The sequence below is a fragment of the Python bivittatus genome, unplaced genomic scaffold (assembly GCF_059951505.1).
Source record: "Python bivittatus isolate LINGU-HERP-01145 unplaced genomic scaffold, Pbiv_v1 ctg000530_np1212, whole genome shotgun sequence".
NCBI lineage: Eukaryota > Metazoa > Chordata > Lepidosauria > Squamata > Pythonidae > Python > Python bivittatus.
In genome coordinates, this window is record NW_028277085.1 from 8,546,149 (window position 1) to 8,562,850 (window position 16,702).

Consider the following 16,702-nt stretch of genomic DNA (forward strand, 5'->3'; position numbering starts at 1 on the left):
GTTTTAGACTTTGTACTTTTAACCTTATTTATGTAAATATGGTCTGTAAGCCACTCAGTCAGTTTTGATTGGAGAGGCATATAAACCCTGTAAGTAAATACATAAATGTTCAGCATTTTTACACAGAGCTGCTGAAGCCAGTCACAGAAATCCAACAAACAGCCTCATTCTCTTTCTCTCCCAGTGGAACCAGAGAATTCTACTGGGCTGGAACATCTACTAAAATACGAGGAACCTTCAAACGATAGTGCAGATTGTGCAGAGAAGAGCAATAATCTGCCAGCTTGCGTGGGGCAACAAGAATCTTAATCAGTCCTGGGGGTGGCTGGCTCCCTGATGACGTTCCCCGAGCTACTTGCCAATCAGTATCAATTCTTGGACTATATTTATTTATTATTTATTCAGGACTATTTTATATTGCATTTTTAATTGATTTTAGCTTCTCTGCAAACTGCCCAGAGTCGTTTTTTAACGAGATGGGCAGTGACCAATTTTGATAGACGGACGGACGGACGGATGGATGGATGGAAGAGAGAGAGAGAGAGAGAAAGGAAGGGAGGGAGGGAGGGAGGGAAGATAGATAGATAGATAGATAGATAGATAGATAGATAGATAGATAGATAGATAGATAGATAGATAGATAGCAAGGGGCTTGGAAGCTAAATCCTATGAAAAGTGGTTGAAGGAACTTGGTATGTTCAGTCTAAAGAAAAGAAGGCTAAAGGAAGACATGATAGCAGTCTACCAATACATGAAGGGATGTCACGGGGAAAAGGGTGTGGATTTATTCTCCAGAGTACCTGAGGGTAAGACAAGAACCAATGGGTGGACAGAGATTCATCTTGAAATAAGGAGGAATTTCCTGACTGAGCTATAAGCAATGGAACAGCCTGCCTCCTGAAGTTGTGGGTGCTCCATCACTAGAGGGTTTCAAGAAAAGACTGGATGGTCATTTGTCCAGGATGGTCTGAGGATTCCTGCACGGGACAGGGGGTCAGACTAGAAAACCTTCAAGGTCCTTTCCAATGCTAGGATTCTATGATTAAATGGGTTTAGACATAATAAGGTGAATAAGAATTTATCTTCCAAGGATAACACAATAAATACTGTATGTTAACATATATTCATATTTTAATAAATATATTAAAATATATTAATAAATTAACATATATGTATGTCTGCGTGTGTATATGTGTATACACACACACACACACACATAATGTTAATTTAGCTTTGCTCTCCCACAAAGTACAGCAATCTTTCCCAGTCTCCCATTTCTTGGCCTCTGCACATACCACAGAACGTAAAAACTGTTTGATAACAATTTGCGTTACTGAATTTGTTTGTTAACTTGCTCAGTTTGCGCAGACATGCGCTCACACACATGCTACTCCCAGCAGGAAGTAAATGCATTTTTTTCCTGATATGGTGATTGTGCTTCCCCTCCTTCTCTCTAAACACTGAGGATTAGAGAAATATTTTAAAAATACTGTGCGAGTAGATGTGTAACCTTTAACAATATAATCATATCATAACAGCTCTCTTCAGTATACACAACGTTTGGCATGTGTGGCCTTTTCTTTATTTTGCCCACCCCACCCCCAACCTTAAAAGGGCAAATGGAGAGCAAAACACCTCTGTGTTTGATTTAGCTTGTGTTGTTTGGCCCACAAGACCGTCTTGCTAGTTCAAAACTCTAATGGTTTATATCTTTGGCACATTAGCCTCCAATCTCCTGCTCTAGCCAGAAAGGTGAACAAATTGTTCAACTTTCCTCAGTTTCTCTGCAATAAGAAACATAATTATGCTATGGTCTAGCACAGTGATTAAATCACAAAGTCTACGGTCTGAATCTAACAGGAGTTTCGTGGGTTTGCAAGATGGCCTTAGGCTATCCTATGAAATGTCTAGAGATATGCTGAAGCAGACTGTTTATTGCATTAATCCTCATTTATTTTATAGGAGAGGATATTTTAATGATCAAAGGGGTACGCTATACTTTTGGGGATGGCAAACAATGCCCAGGATGCAACATCTATACATCATGAGTGAGGCCACAGTTAAATTAAATAAATTATTAGATTTATATCTTGTCTTTATTTAATTCAAGGTAGTGTACATAATGGTCCCTCCTCCTATTTTCCCCACAACAATAACCCTGTGTAGAAGGTTGGCTGAAAGAGACTGACTGGTCCAAAATCGCCCAGCCAACTTTCATGCCTAAGGGAAGATTAGAACTCACAGTCTCCAGTTTCTAGTCCAGCTCCAACCTGGCTCTCACATCCTGCACATAAGCAGGATCAAAATTTTCTGGATTTTCTTCCTGGGGCTTGGAAGATGCATTGGATGTATTCCATCAGAAATAAACTCAACAGACTCAAAAGTTTTCCTTCAATCGCAAGACAAAATTCTCGAATGAACATGTTTTGCTTTGTTTTGTCCTTGGAACACCAAAACAGCCTGTTTTGTAGTCAAAATGGATATTGCCAAGTTGTTCCTTAGATCCAGAATATTTGAAATGAACTTCATTAAAACAGTTTTCTTCTGAGATGGAACATAAGAATCCTAATAACACAAATCTGTTAATTTGCATATTAAGCCGATCTGGAATTGCGCCTTACGACTATATACCAGGGATGGACATCTATACCCATTCAAATCCTGGACTACAATTCCCATGACTCCTCACCATTTGCCTTGCTGTCTAGACTTAAAGGAACTGAAGTTCAACAACATCTGGAAGGACACTCCTTGCCCATCCCTGCTGCATATTTTGTTCAGCTCTTATACACTTAATTCCCCTTGGATGTTTCTACTCAGAAAGCAAATGGAGAGAAATCATGTTTGAACTGCCTTCTCTGACAAAACAACCTGCTTGAAAAGCAGCATTAAGGTAAGTCCAAGACAAGCTCTCACACAGCCGTGAATGATTTTATACGTACAAAAATGAGCATGCGATTGGGATTTCAGCCTTGATAGCTTTCCTCTTGTCTGAAAAAAGTGTTCCATCTAGAGAATGTTTAAAATGCTAATAAAATTGGAGCATACACAAGCTACGGTGATTTACAGATCATTAGTTTACTTGTAACCTTTCCCTCTTTATAAAACTGATGCGCCACTGGCACAGATCTCCAAAGACATCAGGACACTCTGGGCATGTCCACCAGTAATACATATTGATTACGGATGTTAAATTAAATTCTGCAAATTTAAAACTTGTCTATGTATGAAGGAGCTTTTGATATATCATGTCTGGATAGTAGTGAAAAAAAGTATTTTTGTACATTGTGTAACAAATGTTAAAGTTTTCTTCAAAGAAATTTGTCAGCTCTAAGCCTTTAAGATGGTTTTGTTTCGAAGGAGAGGCAAGGTTAGACACTACAGCATGATTCCATATGGCCTGGTTATAATTGTTGAAAAATTGAATAATGTAACCCTATTATTATTATTTTGAAGCCATAAAATTGTTTTTCTCTCCCTGTTTTTCTCATTTTCTTTCTTTTCTTTTTCGTTTTTGCTGTTTTACCTAGTTTTAGCTATATGATTTTTGTGATATTACTTTAAATGAAATGACATGTAGTAGTTTTGTTTCCAATTTTTATTATTTGCATCATTATTATTACCATTTGGATTGTTTTAAAATTTCAGTAAAGATAATTTTTAAAAAGACATATGCTTTGTTCTCTTTTTACTAAAACACATATGCATTCACACTCATTGGTTAAATACTTCAAAAAAATCTTGATCCCTTCATACTTACAGTTACATTTTCCTCCAAGAAATCTTCAAATTAAATATCAAGTAATAGGAAATAATGAAAATTACCCTTGATTAACACACATATGGACTGCAGGATTTAGAAAGAAAGTGTCCACACAGCAAGAAAAATAGCTCTTGTGCAAATAAATCTTTTACAAGGGTTTAGGAACACATATTTGCACTGCACGCTTCATATCAAATAGATCACCCATGGCCATGTTTGCAGATAAGTACTCACCTCTGCAGTAACGTCCATCTGAAGCTAACTGGAAACCAGGTTTGCAGATACACTTAAAACTTCCATCTTCATTGATGCACATACCATTAAGACACATGTTTCGTATGCTGCATTCATCCATATCTAAACAAATGAATGCACAAACAGAAGTTTATCATCATTACAGGACATCACATTCTTCAGGTGACCTGAGGCAAGACACAATCTTATGCTTGGATTTCAAGGATGTATGTGATGTCTGAATGACTGAATAGTTGAGAGGAATTTAGAGAGTGTCACTCCTTTGCCTTTCAAGGATAAACTACTTTAAGATAAAGTCCTCTCAAAAATAACACTGATACTTTAGAGGCTGGCATTTATCTTACAGTGAGAGTGATCTCTAACACTTTTCTGATGTTAAATACAGCAACAAAGACAGAAAGCAGACAGTCTTCTATTAAAATAACAACTAAGACAGGGATGAGAAATCTGGTTCCTTTCTTATGTTGCTCAAGTAAGGCTCCCAGCATTGTTCCCACTCACCATTTTGTCAGAAGCTGCTAGAAATTACACCTCAGTAAGATTTGGAGGAGCACAAGTTCCCACCCTGAGCTTAAAAAATGGGAATGTAAAAATAAATCTGTTAGAATAAACCAAAGGCTGGTATTTTGTTCCAAATGTGACCAACCAGATGCCCACAAGTAGGACATGAACGCCATGGGACATCTCACTCATCGTCCTAAACAAATGGCACTGCCAGATGGCCTTTGATACTGGAGGTACTGTAAACAATTATAAACTAACGGCCACCGCAGAACATTAGAGGAGATACAGAAGACACACCATGAAGCAGATAGTGGTCACAACTGCAGTCATGTACATATGGCTCTTACACGTTTAGTTATGTACTAGCTTTCTAAATTCAGACAAAATTCTGAATTTGAGACTGTACACAGGGGCATTATAGTATAACTATAACCCGGCCCGATGTTCCATCTTCTTGGGTTGTTCTTTTTTAGTATTGTTTTAATTTTATATATATTATGCATTTTATATATATTTATAGTTTTAATGTCTTTGTAAGCTGCCCAGAGTCCCCTATTGTGGGGGAGATGGGCGGTGGAGAAATCCAATAAATAAAATAAATAAATAAACAAATAAAAATAACACAGACCATTACTTTAGGAGCTGATGCAATTCAGACTGCTCAGAGACTTTTTGGCAGCATTTTTAATGGAATGAAAAATGTTCTAGCAGATCATTCTTTGTACTGCACTGGTTCTTATTACTGTTAACACATGGGATGTAACGAGGTGACGAGAGGGAGATATTTGAATGAAATAATTTGATAGATTTCCAGATATATATGTGTGTGTGTGTGTGTGTGTGTGTGTAATATAAATACTATACCTAGACCATTACCTAAAAGCAGCTTGAACTTTTAACTATTCCCTCCAAACTAGGATGAAACATGAATTCCTGAACAGTTTGTCTCTATTAAGGATGAGCAAGATTACAACTAACAATTATCACTGGATGACAGTGACATTAAAATGATCCTCAAGGTCAAGATATTTCCCTTAATATTGCAGCTGTACTGGATTGAAATGTCTCCTCTATACATAGCATGTTTACTTTTTTCTTACATTCTAAACCAGGCAAAAATAATTTATGATTTTTAAAAATGTGTATCTATCCCAAAGAGGAATGTTGGCACTCAGTCTTAGAGCTGAATCACTAAGATAATATTCTGCCAAAAATTGCTGCTATGACCAGTACTTGAATTTTTGTTAAATATGAACAGATTGTGGACCCTCTCTCAAGGACTTGGAGAAATGTAATAAAGCAACTTTTTTTTTTCTTTTAAAGTAGGGGGTTAACAAGCTTTTCAGGCACTATGATGCAATTTTGTGAAACGGTGAGGGCAAATAAATAAATCCTTTTAAAAATGGCCGACATCTCACAGGCGTACCACATCTTTCAACTTCAAGTCATGCAAGATTGGGTGATCTTGTGAGAATTTGGCTAAGTGAAAGTTTCAACACACCAAACTGTGTTTACGTTTCTTAAAAGGGAGACAAGTTTTTAAGAGCCAGGATATGTTGCAATAGGGCTCTCATCAGGCATGTTATTGAGTTCAGGATGCTACATACAACCTACACAGCACTCCCAGGAATATCCATTCCCATCATCTAAGCTGCTTTGAGATGAGCTATTTGTCTTTCAGATCTCAAGTAGCTCATTATTAATGGAATCCCCCTATCCAACCACACAAAATTACTTACTTGCCATTCTAGGGAGAATCCTATTTAAAGGCCACATGGATCTCAACAGATGAGTTGGTGAATTTAACTTCCATATCTACAGACAGCTGTAACTGAAAGTAGTATGGCAGTGTTTCTCAACCTTGGGAACTTTAAGGCGTGTGGACTTCAACTCCCAGAATTCCCCAGCCAGCATGCTGGCTGGGGAATTCTGGGAGTTGAACTCCACACGCCTTAAAGTTCCCAAGGTTGAGAAACACTGCCATAGTGGATAAGTCATAATGTGGTTTGGACAGCTTTGACTTGGTAAAGTAACTGTGTTCACACACAGAACAACGAATCATTCTAAATAATGTGGCTTGTACGATTTTGGATAGGCAGAGCTTTTGTGACTTAGAAATCCTGGATTTTTATGGTGCAGAAGTCCACCCTATTCATTCATTCATTCATTCATTCATTCATTCATTCACTTTATACCATGGCTGGCTGGGGAATTCTGGGAGTTGAAGTCCACACACCTTAAAGTTCCCAAGGTTGAGAAACATTACAGTAGGGATCGACTAGACAACAGTTAAGTAGAGAACAAGAACACACACACACTCCAATGCAGGAAGTTACACAGGTGAAGAAGGAAGTACTCAGAAGGGATTTGGCAATCCTGACCTTCGCAGTTCTTTCCATCTGCTGTCACGTGAAAGCCAGCATTGCAAACACAGTGGAAGCTGCCATCAGTGTTAATGCATCGCCCGTTGTTACATATCCGGCCATTCTGCAAACATTCATCAATATCTAGAAGGAAAACAAATGGAGACATAAATACAAGTCAGGTGAGTCATCACCCCAAAACAAAGCAAAATAAGCAACTTAATTTGCTATGGTTGACTCCACTCCTTTGAAATCACAAACTCAACCAAGACCAAGCCGACCACTTCAGTTGTGCTGACTAACATAGAAGAGATGTAAACACGTGCATTTAATTTTTGCCACTAGAATTTAATGCTTCACTGTTCCTAACTTTGGCTGCATGATGATAAAAACTGGGCTTTAGGAATGATACCACCCTGCAAGAGCTATATCAGAATCCTTTCAATTACGGCTACTTCCAAGTCATTCTACTAAACAACAATGGTCTACCAACCCAACTTGGATGTCCTTGTGACGACAAATGGAATACAAATATGACAGATTAAGCCAACATACTCCAAGTACTTATTCCTTCCACCCAGAATCATGCTCTCTGTACTGCAATATTCTACTGCAGTTATATCCCTCTACTCTGCCACAGGGAGCTTAACTGAGCAACAATTTCAACTATCCTCACAATAATGTACCTTCGAAATCCCTCAAAATTCAGATCCATTCTTAATGTTTGATAGGGGAAAGTTGGGTCCCAAAGTTAAATTAAATAATATCAGGGGGCTTTAAAAACTTTACTCAATGACAAGTTATAAATGCAGTATTTTTGGACCAATTCTATATGGTCAACTGACTATCTTATATTGATGGACTCAGTAATGGAACACTCCCTGATCTTTCCTCTCCAGGGTCAAATTGTGAACCAAAAATGCTGCCTATGCGACAGAAGACACTCTGACATAACGCCATTCTATTAAAAACATTGTTCACAGTAACTGTCAACTAACTGGCACAGGTTGGCTCCAAAAAAGGCCACCGATAGTGAGGAATAATTCCAGGACCACAAAGCTATCAGTAAGAAAATTAAGACATGTACTGAGTTGTCTCTACACCTTGGTAATAAATCCTAGAGTTTCCTACTGTTTCATACTACTAACAATATAAGGCTAGTGTAACATACTTTACATAAAGCTGCCTTTGACTTTTTTTCCCAGATATGTCAATTAGTATAAAACTCAGCAGCCACGCTGGGCTCTGGAAAAACCCAATGGGGCCATATTACACCTGTGTTAAAAGCTGCCAATTTGGTTCCAGGTGAAACCCAAGGTTTAGATTACATACTTCAAAGCACTGTAATAGCTTGGCTCCAAGCTATTGGGGGGGGGGGAATCTTTATATGTTCTTTTCCTCTTTTTGAGATAATGTGAGATTTGCCTACAGCTGCCCTGGGCTCATCTTGAGGTTAAGCCTTCTCTGCAGCTCCCTCAGTTCTTCAACACATAAAAAATTATGAAACCAAAAATGCGGTCTATGCAACAACCTGGCTTGGCTGAAGAAACTGAAAAGGGACACAGAGATGACCTTGGAGAAGGTGCAAGGAAATCTTTAAGTAAAGCATGAGTTTAGCCCAAGAAATCAAAAAAGAAACTAGAGATCGCCCTGCCTTGATTCTCCATGGTATAAAAGGGAGGGAAGGGGAAACACTGTCAGGCTTTTAAGATTCTGTTATTACAACCTCTATCAAGAGTTCTAGTATTTCTTGTTTCCTGACTGTTTCTTACTCAGAAACACTCTTTATAAGAAGCTCTTTAGGGCAGTGTTTCTCAACCCTGGCGACTTTATGATGTGTGGACCAACTCCCAGAATTCCCTAGTCAGCAGTCCACACATCAAGTGGCCAAGGTTGAGAAATACTGGCCTAGGCAGAAAACAGACATATGGAAATAGAAGCTATTGCTGAGTTGGGATTGCATTCTCCCCATTCCCCTTGTCCCCATTAAGTGGAGATTTTATGTATTCTGGCCCATCTTTCTGTATACTCCACTATAAAGTAGTTTCTATAACTGCTTTCTTTTCACATTGCTAGCAATATGACTGGGGCACGACAGGAGGAGATGGTTTCTTTTCAGGCTTTTTGGCAAAATGACATGACATCACTGAGCCTCTTTTCTTCTTTTATAGCCTGTTGTGCTTAAACTTGAATTCTCTAGGCTTTGTCTTTTAATCCTTTGTTTCTCTTGTAGATCTCCTTAATCCTGCAGCGATTTCTAGATCTGCCCGCTTCCTCTGTGTGTTCCTACTACAATTTAAAAAAACAACAACTAAGCACACAATTCCACTAACTACATCTTGGAGCATAAAGATCATTTGCAAGCTGATGTTACTCATATTCTTACAGAAAACGTGGCCCTTGTTTCTCTATATTAAAAGCCGAGTTTGATCTTCTCTTTCTAGCATAGAATAGTTGAGGAAAGAACAGTATCTAGGTTTTTAATTCAAAGATATAACATCCCAGGAGGTCTAAATGATTAATCATATGTCATCTGACTTCCCTTGCCAACCAAGAGGCCAGAACAAGTTCCTAGCAGCTCAGATTCTACATGATAAAACTGATGTTCTGGATTTACTTGGACATTATTTTACATTACAATCCAGGATGATTGAGATGAGTTTGGTCACTCTGGTGGACCATCTCTGCCATGAGGGAGATTGGGAAAGTATGTCTCTGTTGGCTCTCTGATTTTTTCAGAGTTCACTCACCAATGATTATGAATCACATGCAAGAGTTAAGCACTGGGAGATTAGTGTAGTGTTTCTAATCGATTAGATTATTGAAACTGAAAAAAAAAACCCAGTGCAAATCAAAACTATTTAAGGCAGGGTTGTGGCTGTTCTTTGTTTGTTTTGTTTTATTTGGTGCCTTTGAGTCAGTGTTGACTCCTTGCGACTGCCTGGAGAAGACCCTGCAGTTTTCTTGGCAACGTTTTCAGAAGTGGCTTGCCATTGCCTCCTTCCTAGGGCTGAGAGAGAGTGGCTGGCCCAAGATCACTCAGCTGGCTTCATGCCTAAGGAGGGATTAGAACTCACAGTCTCCTGGTTCTAGCCTGGTGCCTTAACCTCTAGTCCAAACTGGCTCTCTTTAAGGCAGCTACTATTACGCATAATGTTTTAATAAGAGAAACAAACTCTTTGTCTCATTTTAAAGGCCAGTAGAAGCTTTTTCCCCCTTTTGCTTGATCTAGATATTTTTTGTGCATCCTTTATTATTGCTATATATGGTCAATATCGTTGCAGCTTGTCTACTGCTGTAACGGTGCATCAAGAGCCATGTAGCTAAAAACTGGCATTTCAATGGAAATTGAACATGGTGTTAAAACTTTAGGAAACAACAAATATTGATCTGCGTGTAGCAGTTTCGGTATTTCTACAAGGCTGTCCTGTACCTCGGCATTCTGTCCTCATCAGGGTACTCTGATATCCAGGGCGACACTGGCATATGTAGGAACCTTGTGTGTTCACACAGTCTCCACCAACACAAGGATTCCTCTCGCATTCATCCACATCTGCAAGAGACAGAAGATAGTTTTGGCAGACCCTGGCAACCAATGTGGAAGTTTCCTTTCCTAACTTGTTTCACGTCTGCAAAGCATGCTTTTGAAAAACCCAAACGGTGTTATCCCGTACTCTGGTGAGGAATGTTCATCTTTCATCATCCCAGTAATTTGATATGAAGCACCATGACTGTTGGAAAGTTCCATTTATGAGATTGGAATGTTATGGGGCCATATTTCTCTGCTTGGGTGAACTTAGACTTATCAGAATGAATCTCTAAACCAAGACTTTTTTCTTGTCAGAATAAAATCTATTCCTCACAGATTAGCCATATGGCTCCAAAGGTTTCTGAGCAAAGCATTTTCCAAATTCAGCTCATTTGAGAAAGGTAGCATGCAGCCTCCTGAAACACTCAGCTGGAAAATGAAAAAGTGCCTGGTATGACATAAATCGGGTAGGTGGACATACCTATGCATTCCCCTCTAAGGTCCAATTCAAACCCTTTCTTGCATTCACAGCGATAACTTCCAGGAGTTGGAATACAGCGTCCGTTAATGCAGAGATTTTGATATAACTGGCAGAAGTTGACTTGTGGCCGAGTAACATTAACTGACACAATACCTGAAATTTAAAAAATGTAAAGTTCAATATTAGATGCATTTGATACATTTTTAAAACATAAATTTAGTTAAAATCTACCTGGTTATTATAGTGATTACAATGAGATTGTGTCCAAAGTTGGTAAGTATGTTGCTACTGCAGATAGCAGTTCTTAATCTGACTAACAGACACTTCTTTTTCCTATTAAACCAAGTTCTTACTGTCATTTCACGGTGAATGATTTGTTTGCAACACACCCACTATGGAACTAAGCTGATTTGCTCTGATATCATCTAGCACAAAATAAGCTAGATTTGGAGTCTGTTAAAAAAAAAAAAAAACCTTCAAAACAAATAGCTTCTGAAACACATTCATCCTAACACAATTTTTAACAGGCTACACTTGGTTTCTCAACAAGCATCATCTTCCAGGGCCTAAAAGAGATAGAAGATTAGAAAAGGAAGGGGAGAATGTATCAAAGAATCTCAAAGTCCTACAGGGCATAATTAAAAGTTAAGAGCAAAAATGAATGTTTTTGGGACCTTCTTCTGGGCAGAAGGAAACAAAATATACAAAATTGTTAGGGTCTGTTATTATCTGGGTAACCTGAAACATTGCTTGCTTTACAAAAAAGTCATCAATGACCAAAAAAATTGGCAAGAGCTGATTTCACTGTTAACAAAAGACACAAACCAGATGAAAGATAGGATTAAACCAGGGGAAAATAAAGTTTTTAAATTTAGTTTTACCTGGGGGCCTTCGAGAAGGCAGAATCCCATCTGGTGGGAATATTGGTGGAAATATTTGAGGTGGAAATATGTCAGGTGGCAGTCTAGGTATGCTAGGTGTGTCTGGTCTCTCAGCTGGCAAACTGCCATATATACACAATTTGCGGAACTCCTCTGAAAGAAAATACAAAATTATTAAATAAAGAGTAATCAGCCATTGCTTTATGTTGATTTTATAGCCAATTAGGGGCTAATACACAATATTAAATACAGCTGTCAAGCTGAATTATTAATGCACTCTAAATAAAACCATCTGCTACATTTGTGCCTTGGATGGCTCTGAATATTTCTGTTGCTAAAGAGCTGGTGGCATGTGCTCCTTTCTTGCCTCCAGCAACTGTTTCCCCAAATACATATTATGTTTGCCCCATGCCCATTCCTGCAAACAAATTGACCATGAATTTAAGAAGACCATCCCCCCCCCGAAAAAAGGAAAAACAGAGGGAAAAAACTTTTCTGCCTTCTCACTGTATTTTCAGCAAATCTGAAACACCTGTCCCATTTGACAGTTAAACCATTTGTGGAGAAAACAGTATTTTTTGTAGGAAACTGAGAATTGAAGGTGAATAGGAGTAATAGTGTGAGTTCTCCTGGGGAGGAACAAAGGGAGATGTGGAAGGAAGTCATACTGAAGTGCTGATTGGAAGGGCAAGGTGAAAGATGCTACATGAACACAAATGCTTGGAGAAGCATTTTGGGATTGATAAAGAACCACCTCATAATTTGGCCTAGTCTGGCCGGGAGGCATTCACTCCATGGCACAGAGTCTGATATGGAATAGGAAGTCCCCAGAGCTTTGAGTTTATTCAGTGAACCTGCCAGGCACATGTTAGAGTTTCTTGGAAGAAGCAATACCATCCTATCTTTGAATGGTTGCTTGAATGAGAAGAGAAGCTACAGGAAATCGGGAGTCATCTATAGTTGTAGAGTCCTTGGGGTTCTCAGAGCTTGGTTGTTTTCTTGCAAATGTTTCATTACCTGGCTAGGTAACATCTTCAGTGCTCAGAGAACAACCAAGCTCAGAGAACCCCAAGGACTCCACAGTTCAACCCTGAGCTACACATATTCGCTTCTATTGATTTATATATTTAAATGGCATATCATCAATTCCATACCAGTAGCACGAATAGGGCACATTTCTGGGGCACTGGTAGCTCCCGGAGACCAGCATCGTCCAGAATCACAACAGCACTGGGTTTTGGTGAGCACTTGCTGGAGCTGATTGTTGCAACGGCCATTGGTGAGAGAAGTAAAACAGTATCCTGGGCGTACATCTGTTCCAGGAAAGAAATAGAAACATCCTTCAACTCTTGAGAACAGTTCTTTGGTGGATAAAGAGTATTTCTCTCCTTACACATACAATCCTTTCCACAGGGAATCTACCCATTACATCCAGTAGTTTGCTAAATATTTTATGGCTTGGTATGAATTATAGTTATATATTACTATAATATTTTTGTTCTTTCCTTATCTCCCATTCTCTCCACTCCTTTCATTTTGTCTTTATCTCACAAGATGCTACTTCCTGAGAAAACTTTACATGATTCCTCTGGATCACAGGTGACTGAAGAAGCTGCTTGGACAAGCATCAAAATGTATCAGACCAAAAGAAAAGAAGTCCAGTTGCCATGACTCAACCTCCAGATGCTAATAAGCAGGTGTCAAATCAAGCTACTTTCCTTCCCAAGTAAGATATGGCAAAAAATTCAGATATGAGAAAAGTGCTCATACTAAGTGCAGCAAATGGCAAATTTGGGGAGCCAAAACAATTTCAATCTATTCTCAAACTTAGGAAGTACACCTCTCTGACATGGATCCGGGCTACATGGAATTATACCACGTTCAAAATTTGGGTTTTAGAGTTCATATCTTAATTTGATGCATAAGTTACAGTATTGATTTAATGTACTATTTACAATCTAGAGACTTTTGTAATTGTTTGAACGGTGTTACCCAAACATTTTAGCTTAAAGTTCAATATAGACAATGGGCTTTGATTAGAAAATGGACATGGAATAACTTACAACATTATAAACTTCTAATGATGTCCTGGAATATATTAGTTTTATGATATTTCAGATTCGTTGTTTATCTGTCCATATTTCACTACCTGTACCCAATCTTCCTATTTGTATCATTTATTTCTTATATTCTTTCAAATATAAGAATAACCCATTCAAGAAAATGGGGAAAAGTGACTGGATACAAGTCAGCCAAAAATAAAAAAAATAAAAGGCAACTTTGATGGGACCAGTGGTATCAAAGGATCTTGGGAAAGACATTCAGGGTTTTATTTAGAAAAACAAACATCCGGTGAGCCAAATGAAGTTGGGCGGGTTGGCTTAGCATGTTACCGTATGAAGGCAGACATTACCCTAAGTGCATTATGACTCTGGATACAGAAGTCTAGAATTTATGCCTGAATGGTTCAGCACAGCTTTTTAATCTTAGGAGCAATGTCTGTATATGTGGTACATCTCCCCCCCATGTGTGTGTGTGTGTGTGTAAGAGAGATTTAAAGTAGATTTCCATGGAGCAAAATCCCTTAGGCTAATTTGCTCAATCAATATTATTATTCACAGCTATGCCGTAAATTATGGCATTATCTGCAAATAAGACACAAGTATGTCAGGGAAAGCAGTGAGAAAAAAAACGGCAAGGCTACTTTTACACCAAAACATGATTGCACTTAGAAAAGAAATGTGAGGAACTCCTCTGCCCACCCCAATTTCCATCAAAAATGACTTTATCTGCATTTCTTACAGTTTGGAATATTCCATCCCTCAGATTTTACACCTTTCTGAATGTCTCCTTAGCCATTTTTATAAAAGTGTCTATTTTGAGTAAATGTTTTAAACTAAAAAATAATTTAGAAAAGGAAAACGTGTTCTGGCTAAGCTCAAATGACATGGACTGGAAATAAATACAACTGGCTCTGGAATGTATTAATCAATGGGAGGATTGGAGTATGTGCTGTTCGGCTTTCACCTAAAGCTGCAGACCAAGAAAACGCTAGTCCCTGTGCCCTGTCAACCAAGCTTTCATTTAGTTCTGTCCTTCAGCCCAGGTTTCCCCACAAAGGTCAAGATTGAAATGATACAAGTGAAGGGCAAGCAAGTTTAATGCAAATCAATCAGTATTCTCAAAACGGTTTATCAAAATGGGTTGGCTCCATTTTGAAAATACCCTGGCAGATATCATCTAGAGGACATAATGTACCCAAGATGTTAGGCTCATCATTAGAGATGTTCAGCAAAAGAATTCTACCTCCTTTGGAATAAAAAGGACGAGGAAAAACAGAAATCAATAAGACTGTAAAAGCAAACAAAACGAAACATGGTCTGAAGTTTTGAGCAATTATTGCACAAGGCGTTTCTTCATGTCAGTTTTGGTATATAAGAAGCAACTATGTGATTTGATGCTGAGTAATAAAACAAGCCTGTTTGTAAAGGGAGAGAAAGGTCACTCTCACATTCTTGGGAAGAAAGAGTCGCAGACATAATTGTTATATTGGCAGCCTACTGTCCCTTGTAAGAAAAAAAAAACAGGTTTTCTGAATTTTCGAGTCTGAAATCTAGTAAATCAGTGCAGCCCATTCTTGCACTCAAATCCCAATACTTTTGCTTTTAAATACTTGTATATTTTAAAATACTTTAAAATATTGTAAGGTATTTATTAAAAGTATCTAGTTATGTCATAGCTAAGAGTCGACAATGACTGGATGGCACCTAATCAATCAATTTACAACCCCACCTTTCCTTTCAAGGTATAATCAAAACACTCAGGGTGGCTATGTCTTTTTAAAAAAAAACAGCATCCTATCAATAATTAAAAGTTTAACAGGAAGAATACAAAAGATAAAGCAGTTATGAATTTATTCTCCAAGGAATCAGGAAAATGTATCCAGTTCAGCAGGTCAAAGGTTTAGCCCATCTAGTGCTACTGATGTGAAGACATTTTTTTTTCCAGTTGAAGAAGGGATCAGTCTTGAGTTATGTTGGATTTTGGGACAGTGATCCATTGGCAATATGAAACATTTGATTTGGTCAACTCTGTAGAAGTATTTGCCCAGCAGAGAGTATCGTCCCTCGTTTGCTGTACTTCATAGATCGTTTTTCCAGTCTGAGACACTGAGCTCCAAAATTCTAAACTAAAATTTACGTTCTCTTGATCTAGGACTTTGCTTTGGCTTCCTCCAGCTCCACCTGAGTCTACAAAGTCCTTCCTACAGGACTTTTCCTTTGCTTCCTGCAGCTCCACCTGATCCCAACAATGATGTACAATTAAGAGTCAGATCATAGAATTTAGCCACAGTCACAAGGCGTGTGAGAGCCTGAGCAGGTCTTCTTACTGTCTGAAAACTTACAGCCCACTAAATGGACATTTCAGCACACGTTCTCCCATATAATAAAGGCTATTCACAATTGCCCTGTTTGATACCTCCTCCTTCTCCAGTTCCCAGTTCATTCCACTTGCCAGCTTTCTTTTTGCCCTTCACCTGCCTTAGCTCCTGATGTCCATGTGGCTGCAAAAAAAGGTGGTCATGGATCAATGTGGGTAGAGAAAGACGAGCAATCTAGGGCAGCAGAAGAGAGAAGTAAACTTTGACTAGGCACATGGAGGTGAAGGAGAGAAGTGATCTGAGATGCAACAGAGGGCAGAATGCTCTTTTCTATCCTTTCATTATCCTTACTGCAGGATCTGCTTCCTATCTCCTGTTTTAAAGTCTATTGTCTGTCTCAAGTCCAAGCCTTTTCAGCTTGAGTTGCTCCAGGATGGAGCTATTTCTCAGGCATCTATAATTTCTGCAAGCAGAGTTGCTTCCCACCCCAAATTGTACTAAGAAAACCTTTCAGTAAAGATGTTTCAGTTGAGAAATATGGTTGA

General features: G+C 38.5%; 1 protein-coding gene across 1 annotated transcript in view; it reads right to left on the bottom strand.

The window, feature by feature from the left end:
• FBN1 (fibrillin 1) overlaps positions 1-16,702 on the bottom strand; it is a 157,367-nt gene that overhangs the window by 78,086 nt on the left and 62,579 nt on the right. Inside the window, exons 10-15 of the mRNA XM_088148569.1 lie at positions 12,931-13,089; positions 11,777-11,929; positions 10,896-11,048; positions 10,319-10,438; positions 6,904-7,029; positions 3,998-4,120 (exon numbers count right to left, since the gene is read on the bottom strand). Coding sequence (XP_088004695.1) covers positions 3,998-4,120; positions 6,904-7,029; positions 10,319-10,438; positions 10,896-11,048; positions 11,777-11,929; positions 12,931-13,089 — 834 coding nt within the window. The remainder of the gene's footprint in view (positions 1-3,997; positions 4,121-6,903; positions 7,030-10,318; positions 10,439-10,895; positions 11,049-11,776; positions 11,930-12,930; positions 13,090-16,702) is intronic.